This window comes from Prionailurus bengalensis, chromosome C1 (assembly GCF_016509475.1).
Source record: "Prionailurus bengalensis isolate Pbe53 chromosome C1, Fcat_Pben_1.1_paternal_pri, whole genome shotgun sequence".
Lineage (NCBI taxonomy): Eukaryota > Metazoa > Chordata > Mammalia > Carnivora > Felidae > Prionailurus > Prionailurus bengalensis.
Window position 1 is genome coordinate 102213735 of NC_057345.1, and position 22158 is coordinate 102235892.

The 22158-nt window shown below is 42.2% G+C and overlaps 1 protein-coding gene across 2 annotated transcripts in view; it reads right to left on the reverse strand.

Annotated features, from left to right (window-relative positions):
• The window catches only part of TBX15 (T-box transcription factor 15), a 104743-nt gene that overhangs the window by 42861 nt on the left and 39724 nt on the right, over nucleotides 1-22158 (reverse strand). Inside the window, exons 1-2 of one of the 2 annotated variants that reach the window (XM_043575967.1) lie at nucleotides 16237-16511; nucleotides 3707-3920 (exon numbers count right to left, since the gene is read on the reverse strand). In XM_043575967.1, coding sequence (XP_043431902.1) covers nucleotides 3707-3807 — 101 coding nt within the window. In that variant the 5' untranslated portion in view covers nucleotides 3808-3920; nucleotides 16237-16511. Of the gene's footprint in view, nucleotides 1-3706; nucleotides 3921-16236; nucleotides 16512-22158 lie in introns of those variants that run through there. The other variant, XM_043575966.1, reaches the window with a different exon arrangement.

Below are 22158 nucleotides of genomic sequence, written 5' to 3' on the forward strand. Positions count from 1 at the left end.
ATTATTGAGAGACAGAGAGAGACAGAGCATGAGCACGGGAGGGGCAGAGAAGGGGGGAGACACAGAATCTGAAGCAGGCTTCAGGCTCTGAGCTGTCAACAGAGAGTCCGACGTGGGGCTTGAACCCAGGGACTGCAAGATCATGACCTGAACCGAAGTCGGACACCCAACTGACTGAGCCTCCTGGGTGCCCTGATACATTTCAATCTAAACCATTAATTCCCTTCTTAATAACAATGACTTATGGCTGCCTGGAATTTATAAATAGTTGGAGAGTACCTTGCCAGGGATGGAAAGAAAAGTCCTCTCACTTGTTATCTGAGGTAAGAAAATGTGGTTCCTCTAAGTCATCTAGAGAGGCTTACGTTGCAAAAGATGAATGTTTTTCTTCATGACTTCAAGAAAAAGGGTTAGATGGTCTTAAATTCAATACCTGTTTTGTCTGGAACATTTATATGACCTTGAGTGGAGAAGCTACATCCTTTACCAATAAATACTCAAGTTCTAAAATGAATGAATTTGGAAAAGTTATTTAACCTTATTACCTATAAAACAAAGAAAAGGAACTATCTAGTCTCTAAGGTATCCTCTTGGTTTAAAATTCTATGACAACATGTGAATTCTCTTCCTAAAACTTACCAAAAGTTGCTTTTTCTTTTGCCGGTATTTTAGCACAGAATATCAAGTGAAGTCATAACACCCTAGGGAAAAATTAATCTTTCATGTTCAGAAAAGGAGATGTGTTTGGTTTTAATTTTATGGGTACGTTTAGGCCAATTCTTGTGTCTTCCAAACCCATTAATCCCTATAAGAACCTCTGTCCATGGTGCTGATTATACAGATTCCATTGGTACATTCAAAGATTGAGGGCTCTGTAGACTGCAGTAGCTCTGAATCAACAGGATTACAGTTTAAGGTGTCAGAAGAAGTAGATGGTGACTAAGATCTTCTGAGCATGAAAAAGAACAGAGAGTCATACAAAACGAATGTAACTAAGAAAATGGAAACTGAGATTAACATTGAAAGGGACACTACAAAGGAAGGAAAATGGAGTGAAAAGGAAGAAACTGACTTGAGGAAAGGGGAGAAAATGAAGAAAATTCACAGAGAGAAAGCTAGAGAGAAAGCTTTATTTGTCTGTTTCCGAGTTGTTCCAGAATTACTTGAGCAGAGTTACATGTAGCAATAGCAAAGGCTGAGGCAACCCACTACAGAAGCAATGAATAACATTTCTAAACCTAAACAAAGGGATATGACTAAAGAACAAACTGTGTATGTACTGGGAATATCTGGGTGCATCCAGGTATCAAGTGAATTTGTGAAGGCAGAGATGTGGGAAAGAAAACACTGCAGTACAAATCATGAAATGAGGTCACAGGAGAGCTGTGAAAAAGGTGTCAGGGTAAACTGAATTCACTGAAGTGCAAAAAACAAGGGAATGATATCAGAGACAAAAATGACTGGAAGACACATACTCAACAGTAGTAAGTGAAAACCTCAAATAAAACTGGAAAATCTTATAAACAAACAAAAAAATGTAATATTTTCCCTTCTATCCAACCCCCCCCCTTGCCAAAAACTAAGAAGAATAAAGGGGCACCTGGGTGGTTCAGTTGGTTAAGGGTCAGAGTCTTGATTTCGGCTCAGGTCATGATCTCACAATTTGTGAGTCTGAGCCCCTCATCAGTGCAGAGCCTGCTTGGGATTCTCTCTCTCTCTCTCTCTCTCTGTCTCTCTCTGTCTCTCTCTCTCTCTCTCTCTCTCTGTCTCTCCCCCTCCCCCACTTGCACATTTTCTCTCTGTATCTCTCTCTCTATCTCTATCTCCCTTGCAAAATAAACAAACTTTTTTTTAAAAAAGAAGAATAAAAACTTTTTCCTTGAATTGCTCTGTTTCCTTCTAAGCCATAACATCTCAAAATGTAAAACAGAAGTAGACTGAAAGCCAACTGACAAGAGATGGTATTGAAAATAATTTCCCTTCATAGGTGTTCTCCTAAAGTGCTTTTTAATGGTTTTGTTCACTACTAAAACTTAGAGAAGGAAGAAGCTTCTTTTTAAAAAAATTTTTTAATGTTTATTCATTTTTGAGAGACAGAGAGAGACAGAGCATGGCGGGGACGGGGCCGAGAGGGGGAGACACAGAATCTGAAACAGGCTCCAGGCTCTGAGCTGTCAGCACAGAGCCCGATGCGGGGCTCAAACTCACAGACCGTGAGATCATGACCTAAGCTGAAGTCGGACACTCAACCAACTGAGCCACCCAGGCGCCCCAAGAAGGAAGAAGCTTCTAAAGGAGAAACAAAATGAACAAGACTTAAGGTTCAGTTTGACTTCATGTTTTTGTGGTGTCTTGTTGAATTGGAAGGTTTCTCTATATGCATTCAAATATTCTTTTACTTTAAATGTCGATGTTCGCATGACAGCTTATGATCAGCTGGGTGGCTCTTTTTGGTCCCCAGGATGTGAGACTATGTAGACTGGTTTTGAAAATATGAAAGCAGCATAATTGTTTTAACTTTAATTAACTATTCCTATATACTCAAAAACTTAGTCTAAATTTATTTTTATTTAAATCATTTTGTTTTAATCCAAGGGGCAAAAATTACAACCATTTCTTAACAGTGCAGAACTATAAATAGTTAAGAACATTGTTTTTAGAACCAGACAGATGTATGTGGAATTCTGGAGCCGCCCTTTACTACCCGTGTGACCTTAGTCAAGTTAATTAACTTCTTTAAGCCTTTTAATCCCCATCCATGTATGGGATTATAAGGTGTCTAAATAACATAATATACGTTGAGTATCCAGCACAAAACAGATACCTAACTATGAAAAACTGAAAGATGCCAATGAAGGAATAAGCTTAATAAAAAGTGCTTATTTTAAGAGAAACTGTATTTTAAAAACTTATATCATTCGGGGCGCCTGGGTGGCTCAGTTGGTTGAGCATCTGACTTCGGCTCAGGTCACAATCTCATGGTTCGTGAGTTCAAGCCCCGCATCGGGCTCTCTGCTCACGGCTCGGAGCCTGGAGCATGTTCTGGATTCTGTGTCCCTCTCTCTCTGCCCCTCCTCAGCTCATACCATGTCTCTCTCTCTCTCAAAAAATAAACATTAAAAAAATAATAAAGAATTGTATAAAAACATCTATCATTCTACACAAATAGTTTTGCAAAAGTTTCCACGGGGTCACCATTAAAGTTCTGTAATAATTTCAAGCCAACAATAAAACACATGGATCAATAAGCAGGGCTCAGACGTGTACCAAGCCCAGTTCTTACCAAAAAAATCTTACAAAAACATCTGGCTGTTTTAAATGCCTTAGAAAATGCAAGCTGTTGCTTGGGGAGCAAACTTTTTCTCTTGAAAACATTGGATGGTGACATAATACTTGCTTTGGAAATCTACCGTTTGGCCCTTACGTACCACGGATCTCTGGTGCGAGCTGAAATACATTTGTAGGCAGAAAATGTTTGTGAGCCTAGGGGTGATTCAGAGGTTGGAATGGCCCTCGGAGGAAAAGAGCAAAATCACAGTAAACACAAGATCACTTTACCAAGATGTCCACATGCAGAAAAGTGAGTACAAGTTGCTTTGGCTTCACCAATGCTACCTACCACAAATAATGGGAAAGAAAAATGTAATGGCTCCTAGTTTTTTTCTCCATTCCTGGAAGCTGGCGGTGCAAAGGAACGTGTCCTTACCTGCCTGCTTTGGTGATGATCATCTCAGTTCCAATGTCATGGAACCGCTTCCATAGGTCAGCACATTGCAGCTCCACCTGAATCTCTTCCATGGAAGACATGGCGGCAGGCACAGGGCCTGCAGCACCAGGGCCCAGGTCAGTGTGAGTGTCAAAGGAGCAGGAAGTCCGCTCAGTGAGCACCTCAGAGTCTGAACCGGTGCTCTGCTCGGAATCTGCAAAATAAACAAGCAAGTCTTAGGTGAGAAACTTCAGAGCTACTCCCCGCCCATCACCCTAAAAGATGGGAGGTTGGATGGGGGGCATGGAGTGGGGGGGGGGGAGCTGAACAAAAGGAGACTTAAAGCTGGGAAGCTCCAGAGCACAGCACTCGGCGTATTTTATTATTTTTTTTATGGTTTGTTTTTGTGATTTACGACCATCTTTTAGGTTTCGTGTTTCCAACATGACATCTGGCATTTTAGTAAGTTTTAGCAACAGCTGAAGAAAACTAGTCCACAACAGGCGATGTAAAGAGTACCAATGACAGCATGGTGAAGGCATTGAAGCCAAACTGGGACAACGTAATACATAAATGCCAAATAAAAATAATAATAATAATAATAATAATAATTAGAGACCACACAGCTCCAAATCTAGACAATTTCACTTGGAGGGGGATGTTCAATGCCAACAGTAACGTGTTCTTTAATTTCATACCACTCAGCATCATTGCCCACCAGTCAGCTATTTTTAAACACAGCATTTTCCCCTCTTATTTATATATCTTGGTCATCAAAAGTAGAAGTTTTTTGGGGCTTTTAGAAACACTTGGTCATATATTTGAGTAAATGGTTTTTCCTAAGAGTCCAATCAGGCCATTTTGGATGAAAAATGAAAAAAAAAAAGTCTGTGTAAGGCAAGGATATAAGCATATGGAAAAAGTTACCCAAGAAGGCGGTGGAAACAAAGGGAATAAATGAGTTCAGGAGACACCTTGATTGGTTTCTGAAGTATGAGCAGAGGGGAGGGGTGATCCAAACAGGAAGGTAGGATTGAGAGCAACCAAATAAAAAGCTGGCATGCTGTGCCAGATGGTTCTTTCTTCCTGTGTCTTCTGTACTCAACGAAGGGGCTGGGGGCGGGCGGGAGGGGGTGGGGGGGCATGAAGACTGATGGAGAAGGCTGGAGTCAGATTTACCAGGGAATTTCCTACAATTTTTAAAGCTTTAAAGGCCCAATGCCAAGAAGCTTGTCTCCTAAGACTTTCCAAACTCAGATGGTGCAATCTCCTTAGGTCAAATACTGCAAGCTAAGCCTGGGAACCTCTTTCTCCAACCCACCCTTACCATCTAGGATTCTGACTGCTTCCCCTGTAAATAAATGCATACATGAGTAGAGGCCGGAAACAGCAGTGTCTTAGGCTGACAACTGACTGTTCATTGATGTCAAAGGTCAAGGCCTCCTGGGCATCAGTCCTCAACTGATGAGCAGGATGAAGAAAGACAGGACAGAAAGTCAGACCATCTTGTGGCCATCCTCACTTACCCGTAGCAGGTTTCCAGGCCTGTGAAAACCCCTCCCACGAGACCTTCCCTTTTCTTTCCTTCTACCCCTGGTGTGTTCCTCTCTCACACCCAGGCACCCCTCCTGGCAAGAGTCTCCCACAGCACCTCTGGCACCCACAGGGAGCAAAGTGCCATTTCTCTCCATCCTCCTCAGTTTTCATCACCCTTCAGTTCTGAAGACATTCAGGGAACTGCAGAACTGAACCAAGCTCTGGCCACAGGAAAGTCTGCCCCAAAACTAGTTTACCTCTCATCACTCACTAGTAAAGTCACCATCTTCATGAGAAGAGAAAAAAAAAAAGTTTTATATCTAGGTTTTGTGTGCCTAAGCACATAATGGTTATACTTGGAGCCACACAGGGGCTAATTTTGGTCCCCTTCAAGCACAGAAAAGTGGAGCTTCTCATCTAAGATGAGAGCCGCTGCTGAGTGACAAATCTCTGTCCCAGCCTGCTTCTATATGCCTTTCCGCTGCAGAGCCGTGGCATGGTCTCACACACGTGGCCACACACAGTAATTCAGATCCCCTGAGTCACGGATTCCCACATCCCACTGTTTCTGTGATAAGCCAAGAGCTCCTCACTTATCACAAGTCTTGTGAACTTTTAAAAAACTTCTCAAAGCAAGAATTAAAAAAAAAAAAAAAAAGTCTTGTCCTACCTTTGGGAACAAAGTGGTATGAAATCCCCCTTACCACAATGTGCAAAAATTATGAAAAGGTGGGAGGTTTTGGATGTGTGATTTCTCTAAGGAGTGTTTAGGAAGAGGGAGGGGAGGGAAAAAGATCACTGCATTAAACGATAACTTTTTAATGACGACAATAGGGTCTGGGATTGGAATGGGGACTGTGGCTGGAGAATTAGGAAACCAGAGATTCTGCTCTTATCTCCCTATGTCATCTGGAATAAAATGGGAGCTCAAAGTGTAACATTAAACTAATGAGTCACCTTGAACAAGTCACTTAACTACAATGGACCTATTTCCTTATTATGTATTTAGAAGGACTGAGCTGAAAATTTCATAATCTCTTCAACCTCTAATGACTTAAAGAATGTCAGAATCTCTTCTAATGTAACTTTCAGTGATAACTCAGGCAACCTCAATTAGAAGCATAAAATGAAAACTGCTTGGGCAAGACAAGTGGAATGAGGAAAAAGGCTAGGGGCTCAGATTATCACAGAAGTTAAAAAATTCAGTGGGTACTCTGTTTATAGTTTCAATCAAATCAATCAATAAGCACCTATCAGCATGTGGCCCTATATGAGGTACCATGTAGATAATTTGAAACAGAATCCCAGACCTTGAGAAGTTTCCCAGTTAGTGTTGATTAATTATGTGTTTATTGGGTGCTTACTATGTGCCTGGCACTGTGCTAGATTCTGGAAAATACCAAAGTACGGAGTGGGGCTCCTCCTAAAGGTATTTACAGTACAAGTGGAAACTGAGTGCATTCACAGAGACCAAGAGACCAAGAGACCAAGGTAGTATTTACTACCACGCAGTTTTCCACACCGTTACGTACTGCCTTGATGTCTCCTAGGAATCCAGAAAAGAGAGGGATTTGCTAGGGCTAGAACAGCCCTGGGAAACTCATGCTTACTAGAAAAGAAATGGACAAGATGTGGTAGCATAGGTAGTATATGCCCATGAGGAGCATTTTCAGATACATTTATTTGTTTCCTGGAAATACTCTGTGTTCCTGAATTCTCACTCCCTCACAAAGTGACTTTTATATACAGAATGGAGGCACCAGCTCACATTTTCAATAACATAAATTAAGCTACCCTATAATACTCTTAAAATAGGAAACTCAGAGTCAAGATCAACACCTTACGTAAAAATAAAAGTTAATCCTTTGGAAAATACATCGCTAAATCATAGCTATATAAAATCTTTAGGCTAACCAGATCAGTTATTTTAGCTATTAATCAGAATGTATACTCAAGTTAACTAAATCATGATTATAAGAAATGCAGAACAGGTTATTTCAATCAAATAGGGTCATGTATTCAAAAATACAATCAGAAAACACCTCTGTGTTTTCAAGCTTTTTTTTTTTTTTATAATACTTGGCAATTTGTGACTTCCTGCCTTCAAAAAATAACCATTAGCAATGCGTTTGCATGACCTGGAAAGACTTCTTGGCCGTCAGATGTTTGTTGTAGATAGTATTTTAACAAGGGAAGTTTCAGCCAATCAGGAACATAAATGATAATGTTATACCTGACTAAGGAAGTTAAAACAGTCTTTGGGAAATTTCATTGGAGCCAGTTACAAGTCACTGGAGAACATCATCTGATTCATATAGTCAAACTAACATTATCTATTATCATCCAAAAAAATTCCCTGAAAAAGAGATTCTAACCATCAGCTCATAGTGTCACTCGCTTTCTCTCTCTGACCTGTTTCATGTTGATAAAATGGACATTATAACACCAAGTTCTCATAGCAAGTTGAGTTTAGGGAAACAAATCGCAAGAGGCTCTTGATAGAGAACGAACTGTGGGTTGAAAGAAGGTGGGTGGGAGATGGGCTAGATGGGTGATAGGTACTAAGGAGAGCACTTGTTGAATCACAGAATTCAACTCCTGAAACCAATACTGCACTGTATGTTAACTAACTAAAATTTAAATTAAATAAATAAATAAATAAATATAAAAGTTTTCAGAAAAGAAAGAAAGAAAGAAAGAAAGAAAGAAAGAAAGAAAGAAAGAAAGAAAGAAAGAAAATTGAGTTTAGCTTACAGCAAGTTCAATTCTCAATTCATGCAAAATAATAGCAATAATACAAGTTTCTTAATTTACATTTTACACATTATTTAATACATCCTTCCATTTGATGAGGTAGAAATGGCTTATTCTTATGCCCATTATATAGATGGGGGAATTGAGACTAAGAAAAATTAAAATGAACATAGCCTAGAAAGGAGGTCTTCTGCCTTCTGATCCAATGACCAGGTCTCTCCCAAGATATTAGGTTCAACCCTGGCCAAAACAGCCAGCGATTCTGTAACAACCCTCAACTATTGTAACCATCCTTACAAATGAAATGGTTTAATATGTTTGATCCTAGCAAGTCACATGACTATTCTGACCCTCATATCCCTTAATCGTTTTAGCACAGCACATGCACATTTAATTAGAGGTGCTACAAAGTCCCTTTTAAGTCTAATGAATCATGGATGGATTAGTAGTGCAGCTTAAAGACCACCAGGTCAAACAACAGCAACTCAACCATGATAAGTTGAGTTGATTGACATATGTAGAAAATGCCTCACTCATGTGCATTTTGACTTAATATCAAAACCAGACATTATTAAAACATATTTCACAATCTTCCAGGTGATTTTCATCTCCACTTAACTAATAATTTGGGGGAACAATTCATTAGTACAATGAACAGAGCACATTTATTCCTGGGGCTCCACTACTTACCATGAGTGGGGTCTTGGAAAGTCACTTCATTTCAGGGAGGCTCCGTTTCCTTATCTTTACTATTCACTTACCTTTATCTGTTACTATTTCCTTATCTTTACTATTAGGAGCTGGTGGGAGATACCCTCCTGCTTATAAAATTATATTTATATCCTTATTATAAAACAGAAACTAACGATTCTATTGATAACAATGCCAGTGACTTTGGACAGTGAGATGAATATAAGCCCACAAGAACTATCCCACCAAAGAGTTAACGGTCAACATCTATTGCATATTTACTATGCATCTGGTGCTCTGCTAAGACTTTATATAACAAATTTAATGAAACAAATCTAAAAGCTATTATTATTATCTCCGTCTTATATATTATTGACATCAAAATCCAGATCACATCAGCTCTATTTTCTAAGGATTTCAGGCGTATGAGTCTATATTTAATTCTGCTTTTATTTCACTAAACATTTCTGCTTTGCATAGATCAGGTTATATATTAATGGACCAAGACAGATAGGCTCCGAAGGAGCTCACAATCTGATGCGAAGGACACACAAACTGTTAAAGACTGACTGATAGGCAGCCCAACAAATATGGGAGTAAGGAATCCAGGAGCTTTGAAAAGCAAGCAAGTGGTTTATATACACAATGGAGTACTATGTGGCAATGAGAAAGAATGAAATATGGCCTTCTGTAGCAACGTGGATGGAACTGGAGAGTGTGATGCTAAATGAAATAAGCCATACAGAGAAAGACAGATACCGTATGTTTTCACTTTTATGTGGATCCTGAGAAACTTAACAGAAACCCATGGGGGAGGGGAAGGAAAAAAAAAGGGGGTTAGAGTGGGAGAGAGCCAAAGCATAAGAGACTCTTAAAAACTGAGGACAAACTGAGGGTTGATGGGGGGTGGGAGGGAAGGGAGGGTAGGTGATGGGTATTGAAGAGGGCATCTTTTGGGATGAGCACTGGGTGTTGTATGGAAACCAATTTGACAATAAATTTCACATATTAAAAAAAAAGAAAAAAGACAACATACTTGTATCTCTAAAAAAAAAAAAGAAAAGCAAGCAAGTCAATAATTTAGGATCAAAAAGACTTCACAAGGTGATATTTGAGAATAGACTTGAAATATAAGTTCAATATAAGCACACAAAGAATCCATGGAGATGGAATTTAAGGTAGGTGGAATAGCACGAGTAAGGACTTGTCATTTTTGGAGAATTACAAGCACACTGATATGGCCAGAGCTTAAAATACATAAGAGAAGAGGGGAGGTGAGATAAGAGATAAAGGTGGAAAGTCAGGCTCAACTCAAACTCAAATAAATGACTATTTATTTAACATTTACTATGTGCCAGTCACTCTTCTAGATTCTTGACACATCAGGGGAAAAAAATCTCTGGCCACATGGAGTTTATATTCCAGAAGAAACTTGGGTGTCATAATATGGAGCTTAGACTTTGTTTTCTTTATTCCAAAGTCTTCTTTCAAATGAAAGTGATGATATCTGTCTCCCCTTCCAGATTATGAATTCTACAAGCTGAGTTTAATGCTTTGCTACATCTTCTATATGAATGAGGTAGAATAGCCTGTTTTCATGGTGGAAGATGGGTCACAGAAGACTGCTATAAGTCAGATAAGAGATCCAGAATGTTCTGAGATTAGATGTACAGTGCCACTTCCATAAGCCTGGACTTCAGCTATCATATTTTACTCCAAAGAAGAAAATAGTTTGAAACAAAGGAGAAAGACACAACCCAGATGATAATCAAACAATCATTTTTTTTCTGCCAGTAAGTGGGACACGACTACATTGAGTGGTACATCCTATCTGATATTGGTGGGGCAGCCACTCCTTGGTCTATTTCCTAAATCCTGAAGTCTCCAAAACCAAGACTCCCACAGCCATCCAAGGGCTCTCATTCATTCATACCAGGACAGACAGCACTCGCTGTACCATGCTCAAGTAAATTCTTATTTCTAGAGGACCTGTGCCGTTGAAGTTGGTTCTGCGATGTCAGATTTTATCAGGTAGCTTAGCAAAATCTGGTGACGAAATTTTTCACAGAGTAATTCTAAATATGGCAGAAGCAGAGCATTTGGCACTGACCCGAGTACGGACTGACCCCAAATTTGATACCCAGTCCAGAGCTTCAAGGGAATGAACTATAACCCAGGTTGGATTAAACTAAAATTATGATGATAGCAAACACTCAAACAAGCCTGTTAGATGACTTTAGTGATGGAATGAAGTCTCTGAGCTCTCCATGCCCTCCAAGTTCTATTTGGGAAAAGGAGGAGGTAACCTGAAGCCTGCGATTCCCATGCCAATAAGCCAATTAAGGAGACCAAAAGCACATTATCTCTCAGCTGCCTAAAGCACTCTCCACCTGACAACCAGCATCTCACCCAGTGATACACAGAACCAGAGGCAAGGACCCAAAGTCATCCCTGAGAACTCAGTCTTTTAAAGAGGCTTTGCAAAGAAGTGGCAGCAGTAACTTTTATATTTATTTCTTTGATCAGACGAAGGCTCAATGTCATTAAAGGTTCAGCCTCTAATGCTCCAGCATACTTTGAAGGTGGATGCAAAAAGGGAAGAGGTTATAAGCACTACACTAGACACTTTGTATACATCATCCCATGCAATCTTCCTAGAAAACTCTATGAAGTAAGCAATACTGTTGCCACTTTACAAATGAGGAAACTGAGGCTTGGCAAGATTGAGAGACACACATTATATAATAGGTGTCATTGTGGGATTTGAGTTAGACTGACACTAGAGTTGACATTCTCTCCACCGTATAAGATTTCCCCATTTTCAGAAGGAGGCCTACAGAGCTAGGTGCTTCTCACGCTGAACTTGGAAATGCGGAGCTAATGTTCAGGCTGCTCAGTCAGAAGACAACTCTATGGAAACTAAGACATTGTCAGTTCTTTTGGGAGAGGAGAAAATTCAAGCCAAAGTCAGACAGGAATTTTCCTTTCTCAGTAGTGGGACAGTTGTATTCAGGAATATTTGAGGTGTCTGCCCCAACTGAACATTATTTAATAAGTTTAAGTACAAGCACACAAGGCCCCCTTTTGTTGTATTTCACTTCCTGTCCTCAGTACCCACCCTTTTGTTGTATTTCACTTCCTGTCCCCAGTACCCACCCTAGGGAAAACATCCAAAGGTGAAAGTTCACTGAAGATCACTGTCAATGTCAAGTCACTTTCATTCTGGCCTAGACCATAAGCAAAACAACATTAGGAGGTACTTGGAAAATGTTTGGACTTTGAGAAATATGTAATGACAGTATTGAAAGACAAGAAAAAAGCAGCTGAGGGAGTTCCTACTCGTGCAGAATTTGGTTAATTTAGGCTTAACTCAGGTCATAGTTCACAGCCCAAAAGTTTTGATAATCCTAAATGGATATCTGTATTTGAGGAGAATCCATCTGGTAGGTAACAATGTATGTGAAAGCATTTATAAACAAGAAAGTATCAAATTAACATATAAGATTAGATGCCAATGAGCAAGTTAATCAGGAAGACCAAGAAAAAATAAAGACAAATATGGGTCTTGGATTTTCCAGAAGAGTCCTAATTCCAAATATTTTATTTAATTCTTCCTACAGAATTAAAATTTTTCAGACTGACTTTTGGTTCACAAAATATTCCCAATGGAAAGCCCAGAAAACGCATGAGAGAAATAATAAAAAACTGGTTACAAGCCACATGGCAATATTCAGTCTAAATACCTCTTCTACCAGAGGTCCTCCAAAAGTTGATCCTAATTGACTGGGTGGTCTTCAAGATTTACCAGTCAATTTTGGGCCAGCAGCTGTCAACACAGGCCCCGCCTTGAGGCTCTTGGCATTTTGTTTTCTGAGTGAAGTAACACATCAGCTCATCCCCAAGCCAATGCTTGTTTGCTGTTTGCAACCACAACTACTTTGAACCTCCCACCACCACCCTGGCCACTACCATAGCACCATCAGACATCTGTCATAGTGGTCTTTACATTTCCATGAAGTGAGAAGGAGGCCTTCCCCCAAAGGCCCTAGAAGAACTTGCCTTCTACCTTGTTAGGATATTCCCCCTGAGCACCAGTAAGTAAACAAATTCATGCTAATACACTAACAGGGAAGGAGTAAGAAGCCAATTTCCAAGCAGTAAGTATAATTTAGCTCTGACTTCCATAAACAGTGCCCTTGGAGATGGCAATTTCAAACGCGTAAGTAAGTTAGACATTTGTGGACAGCCAGGAAGGTGAAATTCCCTTCAAATTATACACAAGAGACCACCAGCTACACTAAGTTGAAAACCCAATGTATCATGCCAAACATACAGAACCATCCTGTTTAATGAATATAAGAGAGCTACACGGCCAGCAAGTATGTAACAATCTCCCCAATAATCTTCTAAATCCATCCATTCAATAAATCATTTATTTATTCAGTAAATAATTACTTATTAACTAGCTTGGACCTAGCAATGTGCTAGGTATTAAGAGGGGCACAAAATTGACTAAGATATGATCTATGTTTTCAGGAACTTACAAAATCACTTAGGAGACAGGACAGTGCAATAAACAATCCAATAAAAGTAGAACAGTCAAAATCCAATAGGGCACACAGCACATTGGGGATTGGAATGTGGAATTCAAAAGACTGAGTTCTAAAGTTCACCTCTTCCTTTCTAACGGTTTAATCTTGAACAAGTCACTTAACCTCTTGAAGCCTTAGTTTTATCATTTGAGATACAGTAGGTACTGTATCACAGTAGTAATACCTACTATGTGAAATTTTTATGAATCACTAACCAAGTATGTATGTATGTTTATGTAAATACCTTATCAATAGTAAAGGGGATAGATAAATGCTAACTTTCATGCACTACATCGAAGAGTAGTTTCAACAAAATGCTCTGGAAGTTTAGAGGTGAGAAGAACCCCTTCTAGCCCAGTGGTCTTTTTTTTTCCTGGCCTAATGAAAAGATGTCTGCAAGATAAGAAGAAAGGAGGAGAAGGATCTTCCAGGAAAAGGGAAGCATGGCAGTAACGTCTCCCAGACAGCTTAGAAAACGGCAAGTGATTCAGACCACATCTGCTTTAGAACTTGTATCCTCAGCACCTGGGACAGTGCCTGGCACCTACTAGGCACTCAAAAAATGTTGGTTTTGGGGCGCCTGGGTGGCGCAGTCGGTTAGGCGTCCGACTTCAGCCAGGTCACGATCTCGCGGTCCGTGAGTTCGAGCCCCGCGTCAGGCTCTGGGCTGATGGCTCAGAGCCTGGAGCCTGTTTCCGATTCTGTGTCTCCCTCTCTCTCTGCCCCTCCCCCGTTCATGCTCTGTCTCTCTCTGTCCCAAAAATAAATAAACGTTGAAAAAAAAAATTTTTTTTAAATGTTGGTTTTTATTGAATAAAGGAATAGATGAAATGTTGTATGTTTAGCAAGGCAAGTGATGGTAAGACTGTTCTCTGAGACAGTAGACTGAAGGTGAGACGAAGAATCTCGAATGCTATTCATTTCCTCATCTTCTTCAGGAGACCAATATATCTCTGATAATGAGGTGTCCTCATTAAATGCCATGCTCCCAGTGAAATCCCAACAGGGTCACCTCTACATAGAACCTAAACTATTGGAACCCCACCCACTTTTCCTTCCATGACTGAGTTGTGTTGAACCGATTGACAAGGTCTGACCTGAAGCCCGTGAGAGCCTGTGCTGACAGCTCAGAGCCTGGAGCTTGCTTCAGATTCTGTGTCTCCTTCTCTCCGCTCCTCCCCTGCTCATGCTCTGTCTCTTGCTCTCTCAAATAAATAAACATTAAAATTTTTCAAAAAAACCCCAGAATCACATAGACCCAGATGTATGACTTTGAGCAAGCGACTCAACCTTTCTAGGCCAATTTCCTCATCTAAAATAGAGGTGCCAGGGGCGCCTGGGTGGCTCAGTCGGTTAAGCATCTGACTTCGGCTCAGGTCACGATCTCACAGTTCGTGGGTTCGAGCCCCGTGTCCAGCTCTGTGCTGACAGCTCAGAGCCTGGAGCCTGTTTCAGATTCTGTGTCTCCCTCTTTCTGACCCTTCCCCGTTCATGCTCTGTCTCTCTCTGTCTCAAAAATAAATAAACGTTAAAAAAATTAAAAAAATAATAATAATAAAATAAAATAGAGGTGCCAATAACTCTCAGTAAAGCTTCTGGCACACAGCAGGAGTATATTAAATGTTAGTTCCTTCCATCGTTTGGGAAGGGGAGTGACCACAAGGGTTAGATCTTTCCCCAATCATTCCCTGTTCATATCTGAGAGAGAGAAAGAAGATTTGTATTCTCTCAAATGGAGAAAAGCAAATCCCAATAAAGAAAATGTAAAATGTGAAACAGGAAAAGATCACATGGTGAAGAAAGTAATTCAGGGCCTGGAGCAGAAACTACCAAAACTGAATAGTGTTAGAAGACATGATGGAAAAGCAGAAGGAAGGAAATATCAGCGAAGTGAAAATATCAGCGAAGAAAGCATGCTTTTGTGTGGGTCTGCTTGCGTGATGCCCTCCTGGTCCACAATGGCTGCCACGCTGTAGAAAAGGGAAATGACCAGAATCTGAAAGAAGAGACAACAGGGAATACCACGGGGCAAAGATGTATGCTGGACCTTCAGTAAGGAAATGAGGCTGGAGAAGCAAACTCTAGCCTTGAGCAGAGAAGCAGAAAGGTCAACCTTGGCTAGAGAAGCAGTCCAAGGGCACTGTTCCATGAGAAGGGGGAAACACAAGAAAGAGCAGGGAAGCTGCAGCGTACCTTGACTCCAAAGTTACACCCTTGTCAAGAGCACTCGCCCTCTGTCTCAGGATAAGGAAAATACACACGGAGGAGGCAGAAAAGATCTAGAGCCTGAAGGAGTCTCCCAAGGAGCATAAGGATGAGGTCTGAGAGCTGTGCCCTATAACCCTATCACTGAGACTCAGCCAAGGTAACCTGTACAGAAGTACCAGAGAAAAGAAAAGGACCGGTGTCTTACTCCAAAGCTTGAACTCATCCACTGGGCCACACGATCTTCAGAAATCCTAGAGCCAAATGCCTTGACAAGAGAAAAGAATCCACTTTTGGGCTGCAGGGCAAGTGCTGAGGGGGAAAGGAGCACCCTGGATTAATCATGTTCACAACAGCGTCTTTATATTTACAGCTGGAGATGCTTACAACACTTGGAATCCCATCCTCCCATCCCAAGTCCCCGGAGCCCTCCAGGAAAAGCCCCCCTCTTGTCTTCTCTGGTCTTCTTTTCTCCCTCCAAAGCCCTCTCCAGAAGAGAATGAGTTGTCAAAGGATGCTCACCCCAGGCAGATTTCTGGTGAGGGCCGAGAAGAGGGTGGGGCAAGGTAAGAAATTGCCTAACACTGTCCTCTGCGTAACGGCTGATTTGGGAATCCCAAAGTCAACATGTTATTCCTAACTCCATTACTGACTCCTTTAGTCACCTTGCCCAGATCACTGAACTCCACTTGTTCCTCAGCCAACACCTTGGCTACATACAGCATGCCTCTGCTTTCCCCCAGGCCTACCTACCTCGGTCAGAATGACTCTTGAAGAGACTGCGTCCTCCAAGTATGTCAGCAATTCAGAATCTGACAGCTTCTAAAATAGCTGGTGTGTCGCCGGGTGCCTGTTGCTTTCTGAAAGAGTGGTGGTGTCGTCGAGGCAGCGGGATTTCCTTGCCAAAGTTGCTCCTGCCCTCCTCCCCATAAGGCTCTGCAGGGCCTCTCCCTGTCCCAGCCCAGGAGGGCCTGGAGCCCAGGGGCCGTGGCATTTAAGCCGTCAGAGCTCCCACTGCAAAGCCCGTGGGGGTGCCAGTTCAGCATCTGTCATGATGACCCAGCCTGAACTGTATTTAGAAGCTTCGGACATGGCACCGTGTCCCGGCCCATCTCAGAGTGACAGGAGATTTCCTGAGCACCTGGGTCTGTGATTCCCTCCAGGGAATGGGGGGTCAAAATGACTTTCCTAATGGCCTGTTTCCTCCTCAGGAGGGTACCCTTCTGACGGAGGTCTGTCTCAGAGACCCAACCTCCATCAATGCTATTAAATCATGCTATTTTAAAAATCCAGACTTTTTACAAAGTTTGTAAGCCATGTTAGAGAAAAGAAAGAACGAAAAAATCTTTCAGAAAAGGGGTTTAGTGCTCTGTCCGTGGACTATTCTTACAAAGATAAATTTCCCTGGAATTCCATCTTGGGAGTGCACAGAATCTACCAGATATTGTCAGGGAACAGGGAAAGCCTGACTAGCACCCTTGACTTCTTGGGGGACAGTACATAATAATTCATTTCAGCTTCTTGGCAGCCTCTATGTCTGTCTTGAAAGTAGCTTACTGGAGTCCAAAAAAAATTGTAAGTTATTCCCGTTCAGTGGTTAAAAGAAACAAACAAACAAACAACAACTCTTTTATTTACACTTCAGTGTAATCCCCACCCACACAGGCAGACTGATAATTGTGTAACACTAACAGAGTGGGCTGTCCGTTCTGAGGGTTACTGCACACGGAGCGGGTCTAGTCCTCAACTCTGCTAGAGCACAGGAGAAAGAAAGGCTTCTTCCCTATTGACCCTCAACTCTCTGCACCAGTGTCCCTGACCAGAGTCCCATGGAGATACCCTGTCATTTAAAAGGCATCAGTGTTTGGCCTCTCCCATTTCTGGGCAAGTACCCAACACTCAGAGAATGTGGTTTTAGGATCATGGCATCTAATCCATTCAAGGATTATTTTCCCCCCTACTGCTCAGATGGGTGTGTTAATCATCACCTCCCTTTGTTCTGTAATAAATTCAGCCCCAGCTAATTCCAAGCCTCTATGCATCACTGGAGTTTAAAGATGGCGTTTTGACAGGTCAGATACTTAGAATCAATAGACCACCAACCAGTCAAAAATCCTAAGTAGTTTTAGAAACATGTGGAAGTAATTTTTTCCCAGAATTCACAAGTCTGGAGGATGAGATCTTACTGATGGCGTGTGGGCCGTTGTATATATTAAAATATTACTTTATATACTATATTCTACATGTAATCAAAATTGATTTAACAGTGAAGGCAGATTTTCCTTGTTATACCAAATATTACATGTGTTATCAGATACAAATTACAATGGAGTAACACTACACAGCATCTTTAAAAGAACCAATAAAAAACTAAGATAAAATTATAAGTGAATGTGGTCGTGCCGGGCTAGCTCAGTTGGTAGAGCATGAAACTCTTGATCTTGGGGTTGTGAGTTCAAGGCCAATGTTGGGCATAGAGCTTCCTTGAATATATATGTGTGTGTGTGTGTGTGTGTGTGTGTGTGTGTGTGTGTGTGTATACATACATATACGAACATGCAATGACTACAGATGTAAAATACAAATGTTATCAGCTAGGGAACTTCATAGGAATCAGAATATTTTGTGTGTCACTGGATGTATACCTACATTTTAATTATAACCGTCTCAGCTGCATGTAGTGAATCCTTCTGTAAAGAAAAAACTATTTTGTAAAATATTAATTTCTAATTTTTTCAATGAAGAAGATATTAACCTAATGTCAGCGGATGGGCTTTTGTGGTTTATCTGACCTAACGTTGTGTCAAATTTGTAAGTGCTTGAGTTTGTCTAGGAAGGGAATGTAGGGTATTTATGGGATTCTCAAAGCAATCTATGACTTTAACAGGACAAGGGCCACTGGTTTGATAGGCTTTCTTCAAGTGGGGAAAACATCCATTTTCTAAGCTCTTCTGCTACAATGTAAAGCACGTCCTCTTAACCAGATATTTCCAACAGGAAAAATATTCAAAAGAATACAACCCAGAACAGTAGTGATGCATCTTCACAAAAACACATTCTTTGTCCCCCTTATAAAGACAAAGTGGCCGTGTTCGTCTGTGAGTGTTACACTTTCTCTGTACGATTCCTTTTTTCTCGAACAACTGTATTTTAACCACATATACAGGTATGTATAACTTTTTTCAATTATAGCACAATCAAATCATTTGCCGGCATTAGGGGGATTAAAAATTATCTTTAAGAAGGGGCGCCTGGGCGGCTCAGTCAGTTGAGCATCCAAGTCTTGATTTCAGCTCAGGTCATGATCCCAGGGCTGTGGGACTGAGCCCCAGTCGGGCTCCGGGCTCCGTGCTCCTTAGGATTCTCCCGCTCCCTCCCTCTGCCCCTCTCCTCCACTCTCTCTCTCTCTCAAATGAAAAAATGTATATATATCTTTAAGTGCATGTTAATGGGGCTTTCCCTTTAGCCTTGCCACCTCTACTCATCCATCCTCCCTTGCTCCCCTTCCCCCTGCCCCTCAGAAAACCCTCAGTGACACAGAAGCCCGGGCTCACTGGGCTGTTTCTCCTCGCGCGTGCTAAACCACAGGAAGGTTGCTACTGTGGGACACACAATCTGGCCCCCTGCCCAGGGATGGGCTCCAGGTCGGTGGTTCCCGCACCTCAGAAGAAACCCTCCTCCCAGCCCTCCCCTCCACCCCTCGCCCTGTGTCCCCTAGGGCAGGGCCTGCGTCTGGCCCAGGAGCCCAGAGGCAGCTCCTCCGGGAAGGCGAGTAGGTGACGCTGCCCGCCCGCCGCCGGACTGCCAAGGCTCCCGAAAGGCCACGGCAACCGAGCCTGCCCACAAGAACATTCTGGTGAGCTCAGTTTGTTTGCTCCTGAGAACCTCCTCGCCCTCATGGTCTATTTTTACCATGCCGTGACGCTGAAGTCTCCGCTGCCACAGAAGTGAATGATAAATAAACTCTCCATTATCTATCATTATGTGGTGAAAGGAGCCCTGGGTCCCGAACCAGAAGGCAGGAGTGCGAGCCCTGGGTCTGACCTTGGTCTGACCTTGTGGAAGCCATTTCATCCCGCTGAGTCTCAGCTGAGGCATCTGGGCTGGGGAGAGTGGATAAGGAACCCTACCGCTTACCGCACGCGCGGAGTCCTCGGCAGGGTCAAATAATGTAGACGAAAGCACTTTATCAACTATAAAGTGCCTTCGAAATAGGAGTCATCAGCATGACACGTGATCATTTAACCCGCAGAGATTTCTCCCTATGCTCTAAACACCATGTTAAACCCGCACCTATTTTTCCACGCCCATGAAAGATAGGAAACTGAGGCTCAGAAGCAAAGAGGTGACGTGAGAAGGTCTGCTGGCTGGGAGCCTGCACTCTCTCCTCTCACTTCCCCACCCTCCCCTCCCCCAACCCCTGCACGTTGTGCACTTAACTTACTCTTGCTGAACAACTACTGCCTCGCTTTAAAACGGAGATGATAATCCTTGAGGCAAACGTCTAGACAAAACACTCTCCCCAGCATCTCATTCCATGCCCTGTGATTCTGCTAGATCTGAGCAAGGTCTCGGGGCACCTGCTGGTAGGGTGAGGACTAAGCACCCAGGTCTGCTGACCAATGGATCCCATCGTATCATGGCTGCCACGGCCTCTGAGCTACAACACCTGGCCAATGCCCGAGTGAGCACTCTGCGGCATGACAAGATCCCGAATAATCAATGAGAAATCACAGTACAGTCAGGGTCTCTCCCATGCTACGTGCATTTTACCATATTCAGACTCTCTGTTAATCCAAGTATGTTGCCTCTTTTCATTGATCAAGAAAAATAGCCCATTCCCTAATGGCAGCAGGCAGGTAAATATCTGTAAGTGATCAGATTACAGTATATTCCAGGAGATCTGTTCCATCACACACCCTTTTACATGGAGATCACTGGGCTATAGGATAGCCAAATTGTTTTATTTTTTTTTAATTTTTTCAAGTTTATTTATTTTGATAGAACACATGAGCAGGGGAGGGGCAGAGAGAGAGAGGGAGAGAGAGAATCCCAAGCAGGCTCCAGGCTCCCAGCACAGAGCCCGACACAGGGCCTGAACCCACGAACCATGAGATCATGACCTGAGCCAAAACCAAGAACCAGACATTTAACTGAATGAGCCACCCAGATGCCCCTTACAGCCAAACTGCTTTAGCCATTATCAGTGACAGGAGGCTTTGTTCACTCCAGTGGCAAAACGTTTTGTGGATTCCACAGGATTCCCAGACCTGCCACAGAACTGGTCTTCTGCTCCTTAGTGTGAAATGAAGGCCAGTCCCATGGAGACTTCAGGTTTTCCATAAAGCTACTCAGCTTCTCCAGGGTCCAAAATTCCTGTCTCTCTTCTCCCTGGGCTCCAGTGTAGCTCTGTTCGCAAAACCATACCTCACTTCTGTGCCCCACTGAGTCACTGTTGTGGCCGGACTCAACAACGTTGACAACTCTGCAGGGAAATGCCTAATGAAGGAGGCTGCTGTTGCTTCCCATCCCTCAGAAGAACTTTCTGGAGCATGCTGCTTATTGCCACAGAGGAAGTGACTTCTCTTCCTTCCAAAAAGACCCTTCTGTGGTCTGAGTTGGGATTACACATCTGGATTCAGCTCTCGCAAAATTGGTTATCGCTGGGGATGGATGTTCTTCTAACTCAGTCTTTAGAAGAAAGAATGTGACATGTTTTTGTCATGCTCTTAAACTAAACTATCTGTGAAAGACTTCCTTCTTGTCATTATTTATAATTTAATTATGAGCCCTTGTGGTCCATGATAAAATATATCCTCTCAGGCAAAGAGGGAAAATGAGTTTTAACACATATGTCAACTCTGGTCATTTGATGGTGACAGTCAAGAGCACAGAACTAAGGAGGCCCAATCCAAGCTCAAAGAGAAGAGTACCAGATCGATTAGCAATGTCTGCCACAGGCACAGAATAGAGGATAGCAGCCTACATGTTACATAGTCACTATTATATTCTTTCCAAGGTTTCTACTACAATGCTGTCATGCATGAATCAGCATACTGTCCCTCTCACCTGCTTTCAAGGAATAAAGGCTATTGTGTTATTGTTCGTACTTTGTGCCATTCTTTCCAAGTGGACCAGGTTTTCTGGAGGCAGCAGATAGGCCAGTAATCTCTCTTCTCCAGCAATAAGATCATCATGTTAGCAAACTTCCTCTGCTCTGACACAGTTGTGGCTTTAATGGAGAACTAATGTCTTCATCAGTATCTGTGCTATTTCACACTTCATTTCCTTCCCCAACTCTTGGATGAAAACCATCCGGTCCTGGTGATTTACTTTGTGGGAGTTTCTTTCAAGTTGGTTTCCTTCTCTAAGGATGCCATGCAAGCATTTTCAGGACTCCAGCTGGGGAGCACCCAGCCTTGAAACATCAGGGTGTGATCAAGCCATTTAAAAAAGCCAACGGCCTTGGCAGGGAGCTAGTGGTAAGGCCCTTAGCCATGGCCTTGGAGTCTTAAGGTAACAGACTTTTTCTGCCTCTCAGGAAGCACTGGTACAGTGGTGTGAGGTGGTCCAGATTTCCAGGATCCTGAGAAATAGGAGCAGATCGAAGGAAAACAGCTGCATTCACACTATGATCCACAATTCACGCATCTCCATCTTTCTCAGGGAGGTTCA